General features: G+C 42.0%; 1 protein-coding gene across 1 annotated transcript in view; it reads left to right on the top strand.

Moving 5' to 3' along the window:
* The window catches only part of erfl1 (Ets2 repressor factor like 1), a 36,881-nt gene extending 13,479 nt beyond the window's left edge, over positions 1-23,402 (top strand). Inside the window, exons 2-6 of the mRNA XM_028581438.1 lie at positions 15,570-15,643; positions 16,323-16,557; positions 18,440-18,617; positions 20,346-20,475; positions 22,091-23,402. Coding sequence (XP_028437239.1) covers positions 15,583-15,643; positions 16,323-16,557; positions 18,440-18,617; positions 20,346-20,475; positions 22,091-22,914 — 1,428 coding nt within the window. The 5' untranslated portion in view covers positions 15,570-15,582 and the 3' untranslated portion in view covers positions 22,915-23,402. The remainder of the gene's footprint in view (positions 1-15,569; positions 15,644-16,322; positions 16,558-18,439; positions 18,618-20,345; positions 20,476-22,090) is intronic.
* The last annotated feature ends 361 nt before the right edge of the window (positions 23,403-23,763 follow it).

The raw sequence follows: 23,763 nt of genomic DNA, 5'->3' as shown, positions 1-23,763 counted from the left end.
ATGAGTCATCATGAGCCCAATTGTCTAAAACTTAAAAATGGCTTACTGGGGAATAAAAATGACATTGAAATGTAGTGAAACTTAAAACTTCTATTACTCTCAAGAAAATGTTTTAAAGTTCAAATGAGTGTTAGGGGTAGCCTAATTATTGCAAGTAGCTTATAGACACAAGAGAAATGATTCAACGAGCGGAGGCTTCAGCCAAATACGAGACAACTTTACTCTAAATATACATCCTTGCTCATTTCCAAGGTATAGTTACAGGTAATAGGTAAATTACTTGATACTTTGAAAATAGAATGACATGCAATTAGTAGCTTATACACTATTAGTAGCTATTAGTTATTATTAATAACGCTGAAACTCAGAAAACGCTGAAAAGTCTGTCACGCGTTAAGGAAGTATTTCCGCATCAACTGGAAGCAACACATGCGCAAAAGTTAGCCGAACTTTAAAGAAAACTGTTAGTAGAATTTCCTCATTTTAATGTTTATTGTGCAGACATTTCAGTCTCTTACCTTCATCTGTGCAGTCTCATTAATTGTAGGTTTCCTTTGCTGGATCTCACTTACACACAAGGACAGTGACCAGTTGGCTTACAAACATTACTGTATTATTAATTAAAAAACATACATAATAATATCAATATCCTCTTCTTATAGAAACATTAGCTCACTAATTGATTCTCAAGTCAAAGAGACCTAACATTGATTGTATCTATTGCGGTTGGTCGCCTGATGATGATCACCGACTGGAGGTTTGTTTTCCATTATATGATCAGTCAATAGCACTCAATAACCCTCCTCTCCTCCCCCCTTGTGTGTCCAACCTGAACAATAGCACACTCTATCCCAGTAATGATTATAATATTCCATATTAATAGTCTGAACATACATTGGTCCTATATCGAGTTTATTTGTACTTTAGCATCCTAAACATGATGATTAAACCAGCCTGTAATTACAGAATGTGGTTAATAACAGATGTTATTGCATATAAAGGTGGGTGTGCAAAGGAGAGAAAATAAGGAGTTGAGGGTTGGGAAAGAAGCAATGAAGTTGGGGGGGGGGAGGAACGAAGGAAGGAACGAAGGAACGAAGGAAGGAAAGTGTTTGAATTATTATCCTGTATAGCCTGTATGCCTGAGTGGACATGAGACAGAGAGCAGGGGGCGATATGGCGAGTTGTTGAAGAAAAGATGAGAGTTGAGCCCGAAGGTGGGGAGGAGAGAGAAAGAGAGACGGAGAGGGAAGGGCTGATGATGAATGGATGGAGAACAGGGATGAGAGGCGGAGCAGCATGAAAGAGTATATACGGTGCGCGGTCCCGCTCCGAGGATGATGAAACGTTAATTAAAGTAAACGAGCTACCTGAGCTCCCAGCTAACCCCCTGTCACACTCTGTCAGGAGACAGAAAGAGGGAGGGAGAGACGGAGGGAGGGAGGGAGGGAGGAGGGTGGAAATTTGACTGAACAGGAGAGAAGTTGGATAATCCAGCTGTGGCTTTAGTTCAAGGTTGATTGATGTCACCGTTTCAGGCACAGGTCGTCATGCGTCTGCATGAGAGACCACATGCAGCAATTATCAGTGGGTCACATTCTTATATGCTTAGCCTGTGCACATTTTTTTTTTTTTTTTTTTTTGGTCAGACTTTTGTGATCATATTCCACAACTAATGATTGAAACTAGTTTTAATTGCTTTCAGAGAGATTTTCTCGTCCTTGTTTTCTTGCAGGGACACAGTGTATTGAGCTCTCTGCTGCAGTCAGTGACATCATAGTCTATACGACTTATGGAAACACAGAATTTAAAAATGGTTTGATCAGATCAATATGCACCTATCAGTTAGTGAAAAACAAACGTTTGAAAAAAAAATGCGGGCCCTTATTTCAATGATAAGCATCTTTTTCTGCATGTATGTTCCAGCCCGTGTCCCCCCTCTGTGTATATAGTCTAAGCCTTATTTCCCGTTCAGTCCACGCAAGGTTTATCCGCCAAGATCACCTTTGTTTCTTTTTTAATGCTCATATTCATTCAATTAATCTGGTCTCTAATTTGTTTATATATTTATTTACTCGGTTTCGCTATCACTCTCTCCTTTTTTTCATCTCTCTCCAACGATTATCCTGGCGTCTAATTAGAAATCGATGCAGCTGGGCCGGCGGGTATTTGCAATGTGTTTGTGGACGTTGAGAACAATTCCCCGGACAGAAAAGACTGAGAGAAGAAAGAGAGAGAGGAAGAGGAAACGCTACAGTGCACTGCACTAGGCACACACACGCACACGCACACGCACGCACGCGCGCACGCACACACTCCACACACATTCTGACAACCGACTTTATTGCTTGCAGCTATTCTTTCTAAACAGCAGTAGGCTAAGTAAAAAGAAAAAAAGGAAAGAATGGAAGGAAAAGAAAAATGAAAAGAAAATCATTTTTTAACGACTGACACGAGGGATTTCTGCAGAATTGTTGAGGAGTGTTTCCCCGTCTTTTAGGAAAACAAACAAATCTCGAAGTGGAAAAGCACTTTAAATGTGATGGCCTGCATCTAACCCCAGCCCGTGCTTTGCCAAAAGTCGAAGGAGCCAATTTATCAGAAAGTTATAACATGCGCTTGGCTTATATTGGCTCGATATTAATGTTAATTTATATTATTATTATTATTATAATTATTATTATTATAATAATTATTATTATTATTTATGTTATAATTGTTGTTATTAGTATTATTGTGGGATAATAATTAATGCATGTTATTAGCCTTAGGCCTCCGCAAAATCGCACGAGTTGTAATCCATGCATTATTCCAAATTTTATGTTTCGTGTGCAGGGGATGTACAGTGAGTAAGATCAAGCAAAAACGGTCGAAAATGTATTTTTTGAAGTTGTTTTTGCCCAAGAAAGGAAGTCCAAATTTCCTCCTGGGTTTTGTGTGTGATTTCGAGGACATTCATTTGCACTCCTTTCGCTTAAAAGAACTGCAAATACGAAGGGAAGTTAGAAAGTTTTGGTAGGAGAAATATTCTACACTTAGAGTGGACTGTGCCACACCTTTTTCTTCTTCATCTTCTTCTTCGGTCATTACCGTCGCCGGTGTCTATCTGATGCTCAGACCGAGCCGGAGTCGCCTCCACTCCGTCGTGTTCCGTGTAGACGAGTCGGTATAGAAGCGACGGGTTAGCGCCATTACCGGAGCCAATCGAACCTAACCGGATTAGCAGCTGCCAGATGAAAAAAGAAAGTGTTCCAACCAAGTGAAAAAAAAGAAGAAATGTAAGGAATGAGAGCCTCGCACTTTTATTAGTTCAGCTTTACACCACGGTGTGTTTACCGTCTGTGCTCTGCGCTTTATTGGCTCGCCCCATAATCTGTTTTTCAGACGCTGTTTCTCTCTGTTTTCTGTGTTCATCATCCCAAACGAGATGCACCACTTTGTGTGTGTGTGTGTGTGTGTGTGTGTGTGTGTGTGATGTCGGGAAATATCGTGTTGGAGTGTCACCCCTTTCTCCTTGTTGCTTCACATTTCGTCAACTCCTGTGATGCTTCACTTGTGCCAAAACCATCAGTCTGTATGTGTGTGTGTGTGTGTGTGTGTGTGTGTGTGTGTGTGTATGTGTGTCTTGTGTGTCTTTGTTGCTCTGTGCAGCAGAAAGTCATATTTGAGACTCCATCCTTGCATTTTCTGTCAGTCTGTCTTTCCATCTTGTACGCTCATTAAACGTCCCACACACACACACACACACACACACACACACACACACACACACACACACACACACACACACACACACACACACACACACTTTCACTCTCTCTCTCAATCTCTCCGTCTTCTTCTTCCTCCGCGCCTCACGCTCCCCTTGCCCGTGGCTATATGATCGTGAAAAATGTGTTTACAAAACTCGCTCTCTCGCAGATCAAACCATACGGACGAATCAAAGACTTTGGAGAGAGGAGAGAGAGGCAGAGAGATAGTGAGAGAGAAGGGGAATGAGCAGAGGGTGTGTAGAGGCCTGATAATTTAAAAATTCTCTGTGTGTTATTCCCTTTTTTATTCTCCTCTTGTGTTTGTTTGTTTGTTTGTGTGTGTGTTGTCTGCCTGTATCTCCTTTGGTAATACAATATCTTTAAGGCACCCAAAACAGCTATCTGTGTCTCACAGTTAAACATGAGATAATGCAATATTGATGTCTCCTTGTCTTTGCTATAACGCAATACTGGGCCCATTCTGGCTGGACACTAACATGGGCCGATAGTGCCCTTGCACTTAAAAGAATTACTGTGATCCTGTAATACATTTTAGAGGGATGCTACTCAAATATGAAGTCCCTAAAGGAATATAGCAGGGTTAGTGAAACCAGAGGAGTTAAAAATACTCCCAAAGTAGCACCAGGTCACATTTCAGAAAAAAAGTATTCAGCACAAGACACACTACAGGTCCAGATGGGATGGAATTATTTTTCAGTTTTGCCTCTTTATGCATTTGTTTTTCAAAAGAAAGATTAAAGATGCTGCAGGTGGCCCCAATTTAAAGTGACTTAATGGACTGTGTAAACAACAGAAATAACAACAGAAACAAGTATAGGACTTTATCGTTCTAAGGTCTTAAATGTTGGATTTTATAAATATGTTATAATCTTGTCTGTAAACAAAACAAAACTAATAATGGGTAGTTTGAGAATTCCTAAAAACATTTTCCATTGTATTGTACAAAATGTTTATATTTGTGAGATAAGTGCAAAATAATGTGACCTTTTCTGGAGAAACACAGAGCTAATTTAGCTATTTTGGTTAAGTTAGGGATAGGTCTTGGTCATGTGCTCACATGGTCTGCAACTTTTGTCATTAAAGAAAAAACATTTCTTTTCATATAATTAGGTAAACATTGCATCAGGTCAGCCTCTTTGAGAAGTTGCACAGGCTGCATGAGCAGATGTGAGGACTTTTAAGGATTTTTAAAGAGATGGATCTTGATTACCCCCCTTTGTGTTTATGACTGAGTTTTTATATGAAGAGAGCGTGTCTAAAATAATTAGCCAAGGACAGGATGAAGACATAAACAAAGACAATGGTGGCACACAGGAGGTTAGGAAGAGGAGTGTCAGTTAGAAGCTGAAGAAGGGAGTAAAGGATGAGGAGAAGAGAGGGAGGGGGCAGACAGACAGGCTGGGGGAGCGATTATAGCAGGGTTTATGTATGAGCTATTGATTGAGTCGGTGGTGACTTCTTGAGTGGTTAATTCGGGAAGTGAGAGCGATAGAGAGAGTAACTCACTGACCAGAGAGGGGAGGGTGGGTGAATGGGGGGATAAAGAGAGAGCTAGAGAGAGCATGATGAGGATGAGTAGAGAGAGAGAGAGAGAGAGAGAGAGAGAGAGAGAGAGAGAGAGAGAGAGAGAAGTGCATTTCCTCAGGTAAAAGTGTGGAAAACAAGACACTATTTGCAAGGAATTATGTTGTGGTTCTTAGTGACTGATAAGGGCACTATTATTATTCAAGTAGTGAAGTATTGAACCCCTTCCCATTGCTACAATGGGCTTGCACATAAATATATGGAAGTAACCATAAAGCATTTATATTACATGTATTTCTTATATGTTCTGTGCATGAACAAACATATATTCCTTTTGTTTGCCAAAAAGTAATTCAAAGACAAAAAGTTGCACACACAAGTTGCTTTTGTTTGGGGTCAATTAGACCGCAGAGAGGTTGAACCATAGACTGTATATGGGTCAAATTCATTGTTAGAACTCAACAAACTGTATTAGAACTCAAATGACACAAATCCTATCTTACACCAACAAACACAGCATATGGAAATCCATTTTCCAGCTGTGGTCTCTAAGATGAATGTCACATTTGTCTGTAGCAAAGTTCTAAAATATCAGTTTCAGTAATATATGTTAATAAGCAATTCTCATGAAATGAATTCAGTAAAGTATCAAGGTAATATGACAATGTTTTTTTGAGCTGTTAAATGGGGCCCTGGTCACAGGAAACAACAAACGGCTGTAATATTCATTCAGTGTGTGGAAGTAAATTATAGTGACCTTAAAACCTCTGTATCACTTTTATTATCACTGCAATGTTCCTAAGGGACCTGCTTACATTTACACTTTCCTTTTTAAGTTCATTCCAGCACTATAGTTGTTAGCAACCTGCTTTCACATCCTAAACAAATATAGTCTCTATTTTTGGACAATTTTATTGCCTTGTTCAAACTGCTCTTTTTCCAGATATTGCAACCACCTCCTATCTCTCTCTCCACCACACACATAAACAAGCATGCATTTACACACTCAGACACACGCCTCTTCAGTCTCTATAGGCGTGAAGTTGAGCCCATAGGACACTCATCTGCTCACTGGAAACAACAGATGGTTTCCTTGTTCTCACTGTATCGCCCTGTCTGAGGAAGTCAAAATCAAAAGCAACAACTTGGACTAGGAAGCAAAGTGGTGTGTGTGTGTGTGTGTGTGTGTGTGTGTGTGTGTGTGTGTGTGTGTGTGTGTGCGCGCGCGCACGTGCGTGTATAGGTGTTTGCGTGTGTGTTGTGTGAAGGATGTCTGGTAGGCTACTGTCTATAGATAGATTGGTTATTATTCTAAATGTGTCCAGTGCATATTCGCCTGCAGTTTCGTTAGTAATACATCTCTCATAGTTAGATTGCTGGTAGGATATCCTGCAGTCAAATTCCTAAAAGCTGCGCGCGTGCGTAGGCTACGTGGGTTTTGCGTAAATGTGTGTGTGTGTGTGTGTGTGTGTGTGTGTGTGTGTGTGTGTGTGTGTGTGTGTGTGTGTGTGTGTGTGCGTGTGTGAAGGTCAGCTCGCCGGCGCAGTTTCTTTTCCTATTTCTCTTCCCTCTTGCGCAGGTTTTGATCTCTCAGCCGCGAGATCAAAGGCGCTCTCTGGCTATTAGTCAGCGCGAGCCATTGATCCCTCATCGATCCACGCGAGACACAGCCGCCCCGTGAACACTGCGCGAGGCTCCCCAAAGCTCCTCCGCGCGTCCGAGAGAGAGAGAGAGAGAGAGAGAGAGAGAGAGAGAGAGAGAGAGAGAGAGAGAGAGAGAGAGCGAGCAGGAGAGAAGGAAAACGTAAAAGAGCGAGGTGGAGCAATGTGTGTTTGCGTGCGTGCGTGTGGGTGTTTTTCTACTGGCGCGGGCAGAGCCAAACTCGAGCTTTTTCTTTGCCGCGGGACATGAAACAATGAGGCTCGAGCCGGTTTTAATAAAGCGCGCTTTCCCTCCTTTCAACTCTGGCGCGAGGCGGACGAGCCGGCAGCGGAGAACGATCGATAATTAATGACGATGAATAATTTAACCCTATCGATTGATACTTTTTTCTTCATCCTTTTCCCCCTTCTTTTCCTTATTTTCTTAAGGCCGGCGTTCCATACCACACTAATACCGTTTCACGCGCTCACATCCTCATCTCCACTCTCCTCCTCTTAAACTTGTTGGAGTTCTCCACCTTTCAAGCCTAAAAAACAGGTTTCCTTATTTATCAGATGATACAGTAGCCTATTTATGACCTGAGCAGTCTCAACTTCATCTGACTTTATAATTAGAGCTCTAAAACGTCTCTACATGAATGAAATTAGCCAATAAAGGATAAGACTGCTGATATTCTATATATTTCTTATTGTCAACAAATCCTAAAAGGAATTGATACTATAAATTTGTGTACCTATATTCTTCTGACCTCCATTGTTACCCTGGTGCCATGAGTGACATGTTCCTTTATTATCATGAACACAGCTACTGTAGTTTAGTTTGAATCAATCCCTCTGGTGCCATGAACGCTATACTCTACATAAACACACAGCGTCTATTAACCTGCAGATGAAAATAGTTCCCAACAAGTGCACCGGTTTGGGTAACATCTGCAAAAAAAAAGCCTGCTTAGTCTGTTAAATAAATTAAACTTTGTATTTGTGACTAATTTTTAAAGGATGACATCTTCAGCAGGGACAAATGGGCTTGGGGCTGAAGGCCAAAGGGAAGTCGGAAAGTATTGAAAGAATTGACAGACTAATGGTCGGCCTATTCATAATATTTGTCGTCAAGATAGTCTATATCCTTCACATTCCACTTCAGGGATTGCTCCGTTGCCGCCAGAAATTCTGCCGGATTTCCCTCTTTTCAGTCAGATGTCCATCACCTTCCGTTTTGTTTGTGTTGGAATTTTAAACTGGTGGATTTATGAGGACCATGGTTAACTGCTCCTCAGATCTCAGCAGGGGGGGGGGCTTGTATTATGTGGATGTGGACATGCCGACAGTTTTGTTGTCATTACTTAGAATTCCTCATGGGGGGCAGCAGATACTACGCACTATAGCTTTAAAGTCTGATATTGGACCACGTTTATTGTGGAACAAATTCTGTTGTCATATGGCGGGGTTTTTTAAAACATATTTTCTGACCCGTTATCCCCTTAGCCCTGATCTCGCTGATCACATTGGCCTCACAGTCACTATACCCACTATACCCACTGATACATGGAGTATACGTTTCAAACTGAATTTCACCGAATGATATTCTGGTTTGGCGGTTCTGTCATGTGATAGCCTTTCTCTCGGTGGGAAGGACTGAGTAGCTTTGCCCCTGCAGTGTGGAGTAATGGGTGCTCTGTGGGAGAACAAGCAGAGTGCCAGAGCCTCAGTACCGCTGTAACTATACATCTTGGTTAAATACACTGACAGTACTGCACTGCTGTCTGTTCCTATTACAGTGTTGCACTGAATCCTCACTCTATTATATGACAGTATGATATACTGTGTATAGGGTACACTGTGCTCAAGGTACAAAGTAGCAAACGTGGAAATTCCGCTGTAACAAAATGGCCACCAGGGTTAGTGTATGCAGCTCTTTGACTCTTAAACAGTACAAATAGTTTTATTGTGTTTTCATCAATGACTGTTTTTCTGTAATTCTGAGCGTTTTGATTTATTTACGGACCTACAAAACAGGCTAATTCAAGGGATAACCAAAGTGAGAACACTTATTTCTAGCATAGTCCCAAGATGTTAAAAGACTTTTTTTTTTATGTAACATAAAATTAAACAATGTAATCTTTAAACCAAAACTACATCAGCTTTTTTTAGTGTATTCCAATTCCATTGCAGTTTGTAGTATAGCATAGTTTGTATAGTTTTATATCATATTTCATAAAAAGCGAAAGACCCTTGTTTTTGCAACATTTTCACAAATCAGTGAACTTCAAGGACAATTAATTGGTTTTGGGTGAGCTAAAAGTTAAGAACATTTATTTTGGTTACCCTTAGAGTCTAAAAGTTTAAGTTAATTAAAGTTAAGTCATATCTTATCTCATACTCACAGTATATATTATGGGAGAACCATACTTATTTATTAGTGCAGGATAGATAGATATTCACCAGCATATTACATTATGCTGTGTGTTTTGAAAAAGGTCAAATATTGTTTAAAAAAATCTGATCTAAAACAACTCAATGACAAAACAGAGATACATCATCCATTATTCTTTATGTATGACCTATTGAAAATGTTATTGATATGATTTAGCCACATCAGAAGAATTATAGGCCAATGTAGTGATACAATTTAATTTAGCGTTGACTTTTCTCTTTGTCATTTGGATGGACAGGTTCTTTTTCCCTCTTCCTGACCAACCTTCCCCCTTCTCTATTCCTCCCCCTCCTCCTCCTCCTCCTCCACCACCACCACCTCCTCCTCCTCTCCTCTCTCTCTCTCTCCCCTCCTCGTTTCTCCTCTCTCCTTCTTTCCATCTCCTCTAACAAACCCATAGCAGAGTCCTTCTGTTCTTCCACCCTGAGGCTGACCAGTGTGTCAGAGCTAACCAGGGAGAGGAACAGAGGCAAGTATAGAGAAAGGGAGAGAGAGAGGGTTCAGTTGGGCCTTTTTCAGGGGCAACCAAAAAAAGGAAGATGAGACAGATGTGCAGAGCCTGTTTCATCTAGTGGAAAAAGAAAGCGGGAGAGGCCAGACTCTTCATGCCTCTCATATTTTTCTATCTTTTTATATCGTGACCCATCACTCTTTCCTTCTTTAGACAGCACTGGAGATATAATGTTGCCTGAATGTCAGGCTGCCCCCCTTCCTCCCTCTACCCCAGTCACTCTGCAGAATTTCAAAACACAGTTGGTAGTACAGTATATTCCGCACACTGTTTCCTTTTCATTCCCGTCAGTGGCCTACTAACCTCGGCTCCAAACAGTTCTGCTGACGGGCCTGGTCCTGTAGATTACCAGCCTTGTTGCGAACTTGCATCAGTGTGTGTATGTTATGTTCCAAATATACAGATCTCTCCCAAACACCTGAAACTTATCAAATTCTCACTCTTGGACTCTTTTGAAATACACTTCTAATTTAGTTTTGATCCATCTTTTCTCAGACAGTATTAAGTAGCAAACATACTAAGCCTAATGTTGTATCAAGTTTGTAGCTAAAAGTAATGACTTTCATTTCATATGACTTGCCAGTTGTTTTTAGAAGACTCTTAATCCTGAACCTTTTCTAATTATGAGCATACTTAATAAGGCTTTTTTCTTTTTCTATTATCTCAGCAGTTTTTTCCAATCAGCAAAAATCAGGAGACATTATATGACTCTAAAGAATTATTGGAAATATGATTCCAATAAAAGTTACAAAGTGCTTTACAGGCAAAGGAGCAGAGAAATAAGGCATAGAACAAACACAATGCAAACCACAAAAGTTATACATTCATAAAAAAGACCGTTTGAAACTGCTACAATCAATTTTTTTATATTCAGAAAGGATTAAATTAATATGCGTAATGGGAAACAGGTGATGTAGTGATGAAGATTTATCAACCGACTCTGCCGTTCCCCTCAGCCTTACGAAGTGTGTGAAAAAGCTTTAAAAACCCACTGTAGACAACCTGCCTAGCAATTATTGACAAACAAAGTTAGAAGCTAGCTTGTGAAGAAAGTGGAACATTCTAAAATACATTCTAAATAACCATATACTTTGCTCAGGAGTTGTTGAGAGAAAACAGAGCTAAGAGGGAGTGAGTATGGGACTTACATTGACCAAGTGGCCAGAAACACAGCTCCAAATGAATGCTAAAGTTCCTCTTTGTCTGCTGGATGTGTAAATAAGTAACAGATTGTTTTCATTGTTCCCATAAGGCCAAAAAAGATGTGCACTGATTTGGCCTTTCTGAGACTGTGTGTTTTTGAAAGTCGAACAACAGCGCAATAACCTTTCAGCCTCGACCAGCCTTGACCTAACGTACTGTAAGTGTGTGAGTCCTTGCATATTTGTAGTGTCCTAAAGACACAGGAAAAACGGTCCCTAAAACCAGCCAACTCTTTCAACTGACAGAATTATCAAAAGCCTCTGACTCATCAACACACCAGAGGGTTTGCAGCAGGAATGTGTGTTTGCTAAAACAAGTGTAGACCTACACTCCACAACATGGGGAGGAGCACAACAGAGGTTTCCTTTGAGCGGGGAAGGTGCTATTGTCAACATGTGACTGTACAGTAACCCGGTGCCCCTATTGTATGTATTTACCATTGATGCCGGTAACTGTGTGATCCATCATCCAGACTGGGTTTTTATAGGTGGCCTTTTGTGGGAAAGCGGCCCTTTGTCTGGACTGTTGTGTCCACAGTCGCTCTTTGTTGCATTTGTATTTTTGTCTGCATACATTTCTGTGCTCAATCAGTACCATCTTTAGTAAACAAAGTGCATTCTCTCTTTCAGTTTGGTGAGATGTGTGTTGGTGTGTCTATATTGATTCGTCGATATCTATGGGCTCCATGTCTTATTTTTTGTTCAGCTTCTCACTGTGTGTGTGTGTGTGTGTGTGTGTGTGTGTGTGTGTGTGTGTGTGTGTGTGTGTGTGTGTGTGTGTGTGTGTGTGTGCCATCTACCTGAATACCTGTGTATTTGTGGCATATCTGCTCAAGACAGTGTGTTTACTGTGCATGTACAATCCATTACAATCTGTGAGCGTCTGTATCTGACAGTCTGTGCATGCATGTGTGTGTGTTAGAGTGTGTGTGTATGAGGAACAGTATTCCCTGGGCTGCTAGTTATAATGTTTCTGGGGGTGATGGGGGGAACTTGAAAGCCCTGTGCTGCCCAAATCAAAACTAACAAGGAAATGATGGGGGCTCCTTTATCTCCTCTCTGGCCTGGGGGGCCGAGGGGGGCGAGAACGGGAGACTGGGGAGGGAGGGGAGGTAGGAGGCAGGGAGGGGAGGCAGGAGGAGGAGGGGTGGTGGGGGGGGGGGGGCTGCCTGGCTTCCTCTTTGATTTGTAAAAAATGCATTACCTCCGAAATCAAACGGAAAATTACTGCGCCGAAGCAAAACACACAGAGCAGGAGAGAAAAGGAGATGGGTTGGGCGGAGGAGCAGACAGTGGATAGGTGTGTGTGAATAGAAAGGAGGTGGGAAAGAGGAAAGAAGGATACACCTGTATAGTTACGCTGTTGGATAGGGAAAGGGAGGATGGATATCGATGTAGGCGGTGTGTAGGTGGTATGAGAGGTAGCTGGAGAGACCCTGACAGTTAGAAGCAGACATATATATTATCCTCGGAGGAGACAAGCTTATACACGCTGTGGACCACGAGAATATGGCAAAATGAAACCGATGATGCAGTATTGATGACCTGTAGCGCACAGGGAAGAGGAAACTTAAAGATGACTACCTTGAACACAAAGAATATCTTATTTTTTAAAGACTCATGCCAATCTCCGCTGAGGCCTTCAGTCCGATGTACGGGTTATATCAAGTTTAATGGAAAGACACACGTTTTGAAAGAGAGCTGTTTCTCATTGTGTAAAGGCCAATGTGTGTTAGTTATCCTATTGGTACACTGACTACAAAGTGATCTAACAGGCTGCGCAGTGTTTCCTTTAGGATTTTTTTTAGCAGTGGGGGCTCTATTCACACACAATGAGGCATATTTTTTGTTGTGATTGAACTGTATTTTTTGAAGAACTATAGGGCACTTAACATCTACAACAGGTCTACAAAATGAATTAGAACGGACACACCGCTGTGACATTTTTGGTGGAGCTGTTCGTTTAATAGTCAACTTGGAAGAAAGCAAACATTTTGACAATAAACTACATCAACACAACAGTATGTGGAGTTAAACTGGAAGGGCCCAATAACCTCTGAATAGTTGTACTTGTTGTTAAATTGCAATTATGTCGGCAGGATAATTTAAAAGGCAACCGCGACATTGTGCGTCTGCCCTATTTCTGATACCGTGGCGGCAGAAATTTTGCCATGGTGGGCCGCCACTACAAAATCAACATAGAGGAAACACTGGGCTGCATGTAGTATAGTTTTGTGGAAAAAATCCTGTGTGAAAATGAGGAGCTTTTTATGAAGACGTAACTCATAGCTGTTATTTGAACCCTGGTGATAACTTTGACTCATTATGGGAAAGTGAGCGCGGGCAAAGCCGTGAGGCCAATAGAAAGAGATGAAAAATAAGGAATGATAACATGAATGATGTGGAAAAAAAGAATACGTGAGTGAGATAGGATGAATGCCAACTCTATATTTGAAGACAGAAGGAGCGGCTTGAAAACAAGAAAGATGAAGAGAGGGACGAGAGAGTGAGAGGGGCCACAATCCAAAGGCTAGAAGCAGGGTGAGAGCGAGCGAGCGAGAGATAGATGGATAGAGAGAGTTGGTCAGAGAGAGACGGAGAGAGAGAAATGCCTGGAGTTAGCAATAATAATTTATACAAACACACCTTAATAATTCACGTTCCATTTCAATGCTGGAGGGAAAATCCAAAATTCACAGAGCATAATTAAATAGAGGCAGAGAGTGAAGGGAGAGATAGAGAGGCCAGCATTAAAGATACCAGTGTAGCAGCAGGGCATCTCTTCCATCTGAGCTTTGTAAAACAACCCTGTTGAAACGGTGATATCTAAACTAGATCCTGTCTCAGATTGTCATGGAAGCACTGAAATCTCTTACCTCCTCCTGTCAGCAGAAGTCTATATGCATTTCTTTAGGACACATTATCATCATAAACTGTCATTTAATGCACTCGTTGTTTGGGATGTGTTCAGATCACCTGCTCGCACATAAAAAGTTGTGTGACACAATGCGATGGAATATCAACAGTTTGTCTAAGACTTTCATGCACACCTGTGGTGCTTTCACAGGTGTGGTGCTCAGTTGTGTTTGTAAAAACTAGTCTCACGTTACCAGACCTATCTCCACAGGGCTGTGTCAGCGATGGAGTATGGTCTGGCTACACCAGATAGTGATAGGGGAAACACACTCTGGCTTCTTTGTATTTATTTAAACTAAACACAACCGTCCTGGTTGGCATGCATTGAGCCAGACTAGTGAAAAATTAGAGATATTAAAAAGAATAATTAAAATATCTCTATTATGGGGAGCCCTGGTAGCTTACCTGGTTGAGTGTGTGCCCCGTGTACTAAGACTCTTTAGTTTTTACCGCAGTGGTAGTCCTATCCATTAAAGGCCAAAATAGCCCAAAAGAATAATATTAAAAAAATATATACCTCCATTTTTATATAGTTGAGTCAGTTATTGTTTTAGAGAGAAATTTGATTTCTCCTTTTTCAGATATTGTTTAAAACTACTATATAATTAATTACCAGTAGAGGAATGTAACCAAGTACATTTACTCAAGTACCGTACTTAAGTACAATTTTGAGGTACTTGTCCTTGAGAATTTCCATTTTATGCTACTTTATACACTCCGTTGCCATTTGATTAGGTGCAGCTAGGTTAAGCTAAAATAAATCCAACCTTCATGAAAGGTTATAATGTTCAGTTTTGGTGTAGACCTTTTTTGGGAGAGGTGGTGATTCAACTTTCTGCTCCTGTTGGAGGCTGTAGTTTGTGGTGCTGTTGGATTGTATTGTCTTATACTGAGAGGTGTTCCTCATTGTTACAAATGCCTAAATCACATAACAAACAAAGCCTTTCCTCTTGTACTATAATAAACCTACCAGTTACTGTAGCTAATGGTAGTGTACATGAACATAACGTTGCTCATAGAGATCTTTGACTTAACATTGTAGTTTTTAATTTTAAACTCTACCAAGGAATAGCCAAGCCATATTATATATTAAAAGCTCCTATTTTAATGTATAATATGGCCCAACTTTAACTTGGTTTTCAAAAGTCTATTTAATTCCCTGTGTTCATAAATGCACTATAGGGATGTCCACCATGTTGCATCAGACACAGCCTCAGGTGGCCACACAAGATCACATCCATCAAACACTTGATCTCTACCTAAGACATAAGAAACATAACCTTGCCATATTTCACATCGATTTGAGGTATGTTGTTGAACTCCTATTATGCCCTTAGACCCTTATGCAATACCTCCATTTTCAACAAAGTTTACACTCTTCAACTTCAACTTACGCTCACTGAAATAAACCTGCTGGGTAGTTGTATCTAGCTTTAGCAAATATTATTTTCCTCTGGTTTTTCAGAATGTACAAATTCATATGCAAAAGTCAAGTAATCATTGTTTCCTGACTTTGTCTTTAACCTCTATGCCATCTCTTTGTTCCAGGTGTTGTGGAGGTATGGACTGTAACTGCGTCAGTGATCTGCTGCTCCCCCCGGTGCCCGCACTCTGGACGCCAGGTCAGTCCCACCATCAAGCTCATGCAAGGGGTATAATTTCTTTGTTGACCAGGTTTGCCTAAAGTCATGCATTTTGTAAAATAAACCACTCACGCATGTGCAGACATCTTCAAACCTAAACCGGGTCTTAAATCTAGACCCGGGTCATGTGTGTGAATTGAGAATAACCAGACAGCCAAAACAAGCAAATGATAAAACATAACCATCATCATGAAAATTAAAGTGAAACATGTTAAAATGAATCTCAAACTTTTGGCCCTTTAAAAAGAATTAACCATACACACGCACATTGGTAAACAAATTCCGTCTCTGGTAGTAATTGGTTGTATATCTAATGTTTTTACAAGGCTAGTTAGTGCCTGATTCCCTTTGGGATGAGTCAAAAAGCTACTTAAATCCATCTATGATGTGCATACAGTTGGCTTTTAGAATTCAGGTCCGAGCAGCATCAATCAGATCTCTCCCAGCGAGCTGTCATCATACCACTGACCAATCTGTTGAGGCTAGAGGGCATTAGCACAGACTAACATTGCTCAAGGCACGTGCTGTGATATTAAACACATCATCCCTCACCTCCATCACTCATCAGTCATTCAGACAGCGATCCCTCCCGGCAAGCAGCGGGACAAATGACAGGCCCTAACCTCATCCTCCTCTCTTTCCTGTTCCCTCTGCCCAGGGATCGCCTTCCCAGACTGGGCCTACAAGCCCGAGTCAAGTCCCGGGTCCAGACAGATCCAGCTGTGGCACTTCATCCTGGAGCTGTTGCAGAAGGAGGAGTATCAGGGGGTGATCGCATGGCAGGGGGACTACGGAGAGTTTGTCATCAAGGATCCAGACGAGGTGGCTCGGCTGTGGGGGTTAAGGAAATGCAAACCTCACATGAACTATGACAAGTTGAGCAGGGCACTGAGGTATGTGTTTGTGCGCGATGTGATAAAATGTCAAGCAACAACACTGTTGGTATCAGAAAAATCAAGATGTTTATCACACTGCGGTTTACATAAGTTGTTTACTCTTGTTTGGCTAAATCCTCACTTGCGTCTCTCTTTTTCATGTTGGTTTAATGGAAAGATAAAGGTGGGGCTTTTCCTGGGGAACGTCAATACCCTCAATTTCTCCTTATCTGTGGACATCCTAATGGAAAGTTCACCATTGAGCTGCCAAATAAAAAATTCAATAGGGATTTCAAAATTAAGCCCGAGTCTGAAATTGCTTGGACTTCTTCAGAGTGGAGAATGGGGAAACTGCTCGGCACCGAACTTGCCAAAGGTGATTAAAATTATACCGTTCACACTCCACACCTTCAGCAGTTTACACCCCCAACCGCGCACACAGTTTTCTCATGCAAATACACACTACCCCGACTTGTTTCACTACCCCACCCCCCTCCCTTTGCTTTCCTTTGGCCTCTTGTTAATGGGGGCTGTCGTCAGAGTCTAATTGTTATGAATTGGCTGGGGCCACAATTAGCCTTCTTAATTAGCCTCACTTAATTGCTCAATTAAGGGGCACGGCACAATTGCCACGCAAAGCAAAACACGTACACATCATTGCACTGGGCGCAGCCACTGTGAATACATGCTGATGCCTACATGCTGCTGTTTGTTTGATATGGTGTGTCTGCATAATGAAGCATTGCTCACCAGTATTTAATGCTGAGGTTGTCTAATGCATTCTGTATTTGGTACACTCCCTGTGGTCAATTTATAACGAAGAAATCTAAGTGCTCAAAGAAATGGCGTCTGAGATTTGAACTTCTGTCTCGCGATAAGACATCCACAGGTTTTTCAATTTGCGGCTTCCCACTCCCTCCCCCCCTCGCCCTCCCCCCAGCGCTCCCCCACCTGAGCGCTCGGCTCTTTTACCTGAGCCAGATGGCTCCACGTTTTGCCTTTACTGTTGATCAACTTTGCATCCTGGCAGATTGTACATTGTGTCACCTCAGTGGGTGGCACAGGAAACGGGCATGACGACGGCTCTACATGCCCAGCGGGAGACACCTGGGGTTGTTACCATGGAGACTGCTCTTGTTGTCTTTGCAAAGGTGCTTTGCTGTTGAAAACAGTGGCAGCTTCTCAGTGTCATTTACATTTACAAATCACATTCGTTGGATATTATCAAGTCCAAATTGCTAATGATGATTTATATAAATACCATCCTTCCTAAAATTTTGTAAATTATTTTTACTTTGACAGTGACAAATTTGTGTTTTCTGAATGAAATCAGTGTGTTTACTGCACAGAAATACGCTTGGTTTCTCATTTTAATATTTTTCAGGATCATGATAGTATCTTTTTAATTATTTTAATGCGATAATCCATATCATATTATGTCATAATATAAAACCCATTTAATAGATAAAATCTTGTGCATGGTGAAAGTTAGTAGGAAAATACTTTCTTTTGTTGTTTTTGTTCTAATGTTGACCTGATGTTTAGGGCCTCTGAAGCTCAAAGGGACTCTTGCGCTTGCTTTTTGTCTAACAGCTGAATAAAATTTCCCTTTAAAGAACCATATTGTATTGAATCAAGGCAGTCAGACAGACATGAATTGATTTGAGTAAGGAGGAGATGAATACAAGCAGTGGGAAATCAGCCTCGCTCTTGTCCTGCAGCGCTGAATTTGTTTACTTATTCCTTTCTGTTAGCGATAAGACACAAAACCTTGATGCGAGCATTATATTAATCCTTCCCTCCTCTTTTCCTTTTCCTCTTCCTTTTTCCTTTATCCCCCCCCCAATACACACACACACACTCTATGCCTTCTTCATTATCCTCACCTCCTCCTTTGCAGGTATTACTACAACAAGCGCATTTTGCACAAAACCAAAGGGAAACGTTTCACCTACAAGTTTAACTTCAGTAAGGTTGTGTTGGTGAACTACCCGATCCTGGACATGGCCAACTCTCCCTTCTTTCTGGCCCAGAACCACTTTAACGGGGGCTCCACCGCACCAGACTGCAGCCCAGAGGTACGAAGGGTAGGATGAAGGGACTGGGAGAGGGTGGGATTGGTAGAGGGATTTATTTTGTAAGATAAATATATGCTGTAAAAGAAGTGTAAAAAAAAAACAACTGAAATTTAAAGTCAGGCACATTTAAGAATACAGACTGAAATCTAAATTATGACCATATTCAATTTAACTCCTGGGTTAGGTGTGTCTCTATAGCAGGTAATAAAAATGGCTCTCAAATACACAGGGAATAAAAAAAGAGAGATAATTGATACAAAGAAAAAAGAAGAAGAAATAGCAAGACGCAGTGCTCTACACCTTAATTTTTTTATGAATAATGATTTAATTCAGGTAACTGAAATCCATTTCACCTTAGTGATTTTGCTGTTGTATTTCTCAGGCCCCTGCTGTGCGTTTGCTTCTTACAAGAGAATGTGTGGTAATCGTCTTGTCTATCTTTTATTCACTAACTCTAATGGTAATTATAATCGAATACGTATTATTTGCCCAGAGAGATTGTAAATTTTTTACAGAGATAAATGGTATCAGAATGCAAAAAGAAAGAACATGTTTCTAATTCAGTTGAAAAATAATGTTATGACTTTACTTGAAGTGATACTATATTTGGAGAAAATAAAACAATGAACAAATCAATTTAAATGTGTTAAAGTGCACACATTGTACACAAGTATTTTTTTTACTTGGATGTGAGTGCCAGTGTGAGGATAATTTTATTTTAAACAACTAATGTCCTAGAAACTGCACGTAACTTGAAAGTACAGTAAGAGAGAATCATCCATCATTTGTCTGCACTATCCTTAAGATGGGATAAGGAGACACTGACTCTGAAGGAGACAGTGGAGGGGGACGGTTTTAACTTGTCCTTAAAACAAAAGGAGGCGTTATCCCCTCCTTCTCTCATCCCTGTCTCCGATGGCGTATCCATCTGTCATCGATTGAAAATGAAAGAAATAGAAAGCAAAGGGGTCGCGTCAGATCAGATCAATGGCGGGTCATTAATGCGGTTTGTTAAGCAACGCAGATCTCGCAGCTTGGGAGTACAGTCTCGCCTTTCAAACTTGGGGCTGCGTCGTGACAGATAATATTGATCCAAAGTCCTGCTATGGGGGTAAAAATCCCCCCTTTGTCCCCTTGACTCCTGAGATTCAACTGTTCCATTTATTTTACCTTGCCTCCTTCTCCTTCACGTATTTAACACAAAATAAATGCAGCCACCGACACACACACACACACACACACACACGTACTCACACACACACACACACACACACACACACACACACACACACACACACACACACACACGCACACACACACACAGCTGCCCTACATCCTGAATGGATGTCATTCTCTCAGATCTCAGTCCTATTCGTCCTGTGTCCCTTCACGCTGGACGGAGCCCCACAATCCCTCTCTCTCCTTGTCATTTATCCTTTGTGCCCGCAATCTTAATCGCTGGTCTCCATTTGACTCTGTACTCTTCCTGCCTTTGAGTCTCTGAGCCTCTGCGTCCTCCTACCTCCCTTTTTACCCCGAGTCCCATGACACCCTTTTTTATCCTGTCCTTGCTGCGACTCTGCCACTGTTTGCATCACACTCTGCAGGGTGCCGCTGTCAACATATGACTTTACTCCGCACAATGCAGCAGCGCCATCAGGGCAGATTTGGGAAGTTCACAAATTAATTTAATTATTTTTCCTTTTTCTCCCCCTCTTTGTCGCTCAGGCCATACAGTCCCTGTTTCCTCGTTTGCCAGAGTCTGGCAGGGGAACGTCCCTGTTTGATCGTGGGACCACAGCACCAGGGCCCGAAGGAGACAAGCTGAGACTGGATGCATTCCCCTTCCTCAGTTCAGGTGAGCTAATAAAAGTTAGTCAAAAGTGCCGGTGCAAAAAATAGGAATCTTTCAGCATTGCAGAGACAAAGCCTTCCTCATTCCTCATTCGGTATAGGCAGCAAACAGACCCTTTTTAAACAAAGGGAAAAGGAGAAGGTAGAGATAAAGAGGAGAGCAGGGAGAGAAATGAGGATATGGGGAGGCATGAACATTTATTGTTAAAGGAAATAAGAGAGATGGCTGTCCCATTGCAGCCCGTAGTGAGGCTGGGCTTCATGTGAGAGAGGCCAGGTTAGATGGTGAATTATGCATTTCAGCGGTGGTAAGAAACAAGTTGAAATAAGGAGAAATCGTCGACTTTTTCAGCATTATTTTCCGCAATTGTCCTCTTCTTTCTCATTAGTGTCAACAAACACAGTGCAGATTTGTGGATATTTGCCTAATTGTCTGTATACACGCGTTAATGTATCTGTCTTTGTTTGTACTTCTGCACGCTCTATACGTGCATCAGAATGTGTACAAATGTGCAGAGCTAGAGAGGCAATGTGTAAACAGATGTACTCGCACACACACATGCCCTCCTCATCACACAACCTGCCCCCCCCTCCTTCCCCACTCTGTTTGTCCTCAGGTCCTATTCCCCCCTTCTTCCCTTCTCACCCTCCTCTCCCTCCCATGTGTCCCTGCTGTCCTAATCCCTTCCCAGGCAGGAAGGCCCTATTTGAGGGTGCAGGCTTCAGTTTGTGGCCTGTGGGCGCCCATTACTGTGTTTTCATAAGCAAGTGAGGCCTGCCTGACTGATTCAATATTCATGTGTCTTCCAGCTACTCCTGGCCCAGCACGCAGAGACTTCACCACTGTCAAATTAGCCCTGCATAGTAAATAACAGAGTGAAAGAGAGAGTGAGGTAGACTGAGAAAGGGTGAGGGTGCAGCAGAGAGAGAGAGAATCTTTGAGTTGGTTGTCAGTTGGAAGGAAGTACAGTAGGTGGAGAGGCAATGCTTTTGTTTGTTCATTAAAATTGAATTCCACCATCACCTCAAATGTACCCCCTTTTGCTGTTATCAAGTAAGGACCTGAATTCAAATATGGTGCTATATTTATTTGGCTACATCTTAAAGTTAATCTAAAATGATACGTTGACATGTGAAAACATTGGGGGGACAGGAGGTCCCCAGTTTGCAAGTTTACCTTCTGTCAGAGAATTAACCTCTGGAAGTACACAGAGCAGGGTGCTGATGCATTCTTTATTATTTCTCAGCTACATTTTTAAACAGGGTGACTGTCACCGCTGTGATGATGTGGCAACCCATCTCATTAACATACAACAAAACACAATACAATGTTTGGAAGATTTAAACTCTGCTTGATTAGATGTAGTGCAGAATCTTTGTGTTCACATCTGGTTTTCAGCAGTGTGAAGTGGGTGTACTAGTCAGTACTGGCATGCATAAATTAACCATCAGGTTTTTTGTTGTTGAAAGCAGCCGTGCCAGAATTGGCCCCTGTGGCTTCTGATTATAATTGCTAATACCGATGAGCATAATTAGTGAACATTCTTGGATGTTGTATGTCAAGAAACCTTTGGCCCTTCTGAGAGCTAACCTCCATTTCTGGATTTTCTCTATCCTAGGTGCCCCGTGCTACACCAAACCCCCGACCCTGCTGGGCCCGTACCCTCGCAACCCACCCTTTGACTACCCCTGGGGCTTTAACCCTTACCTCTCAGGGGCCTTCTCTCTCAATAACTGCCCCAAACTGCCCCCTGGCTCCCTCTACCCCTCCCAGTTTTACCCCAACCCTTTGCAGAGCAGCCTTTCCCAGCTGCCTCACCCCTTCTCCTCCCTGCTCCCCCCAGGGGAGGCAGGTGGGGGTGAGAGGGGAGCAGCGGGGCAAACCGGAGGGACAAACGGCACGGCGGGTGGTCAGCCAGTCAGACTCTGCCTGCCACCCTACCCAGGGAGCCTGTCATTGGGTCGGACGGACATTGGCAACGGGGCGTCATTGGGGGAAAGGGAAAGGGAAAGGGCGGAGGCCAATCCTCTAGGATCGGGGTTGAGTCTGGGTCTGGGAGCGGTCGGCCTGGGAGCCGGGACTGGGACAGGCCGGCAGAGCCCCACGGAGAGGAGAGGAGGGGTGAAGCAGGACCCGGAGTCAGACTCAGACTTGGAGATCACAGATCTGAGCGACTGCAGCTCAGACAACGAAAACGAGCACGAATTCAGCATCAGGAAGGAATCCAGCCTGGGCAACCGATCACAGATAGTGTTGAATGGAAAGAAAGGGAGCGTGCTGCCACCCATCTCCTCTCTTCCCCCGACAGTGTCCCCACATCCTCTGAAGAGCCTGATGCCCATCAGTCCCCCACCCCCGTCCCTGCCTCCATCACTTTCCCCCTCTGTGGCTCTGCATGAAAGACACAGGGAGACAGAGACTCTCAAAATGATACAGATCTAATACAGTTTCTCCCACGTCCACCATCTTGCCAGTCTGTGCTCTGATAACTCTCTTTTTCTCTCCTTTCTTTTCTCTGAGACACTTTTCTGCTTGAAATTGTCAAACCCCCGATCACTTTTGATAGGTACTTTTTTCAGGAAAAGCAGCTGTGTTCTTTACTTCTAAAATTACTGTTTTCCTGTTCGCTGTGTAAGTGTTTAACTTGCCTACAGTCCATTACACTACCGACTCGTCCATCTTAGGACATATGGCGCGTACAGTTTTTAGGGCGTCAGCTGTCTGTATCACCATCTTGTCCTTTCTGTTGTGATCTCTCACACCAAATGATCCCTCCATGGTTTGTAGACTTGTTTTACGCGTTGCCAGCAACTACTCTACAACGTGCTGTCTCCAGCCGAGCTATGATAGAAGGCAGTGAGGTGGTAAATTACAACACACCAGTGACTGCCTTGACAAACATTAACAAACAACATCCCTATACTAACAGAACAGAACAACAAATAATGCTCAGATCGATCCAATTTTACAGATTTGTCCTGTAATTCTTGAGATTTAGACTATATATATATATATATATATATATATATATATATATATATATATATATATATATATATATATATATATATATATATAAAATCACTATGACTTTTGAGACATAGTCAAATACTGCTACCTAGTGGTCCTTTCAGTCAATGTCTTCAATGAAATCACCTAACCGCCGTAATCCTGTGAGTTAAATTGTTGCCCCTACATTTGTTTTGCACTTACTTTTAAATAATATTGTTTCTTGCGGGTTAATTTAAATGTTAAATTCCATATTTCTAAAAGTGTTAACTGTGATAGTCT

The sequence above is a fragment of the Perca flavescens genome, chromosome 6, assembly GCF_004354835.1.
Source record: "Perca flavescens isolate YP-PL-M2 chromosome 6, PFLA_1.0, whole genome shotgun sequence".
NCBI lineage: Eukaryota > Metazoa > Chordata > Actinopteri > Perciformes > Percidae > Perca > Perca flavescens.
Note: the sequence above shows the minus strand (reverse complement) of the source record. Positions and strands in the feature narration are given on the sequence as shown.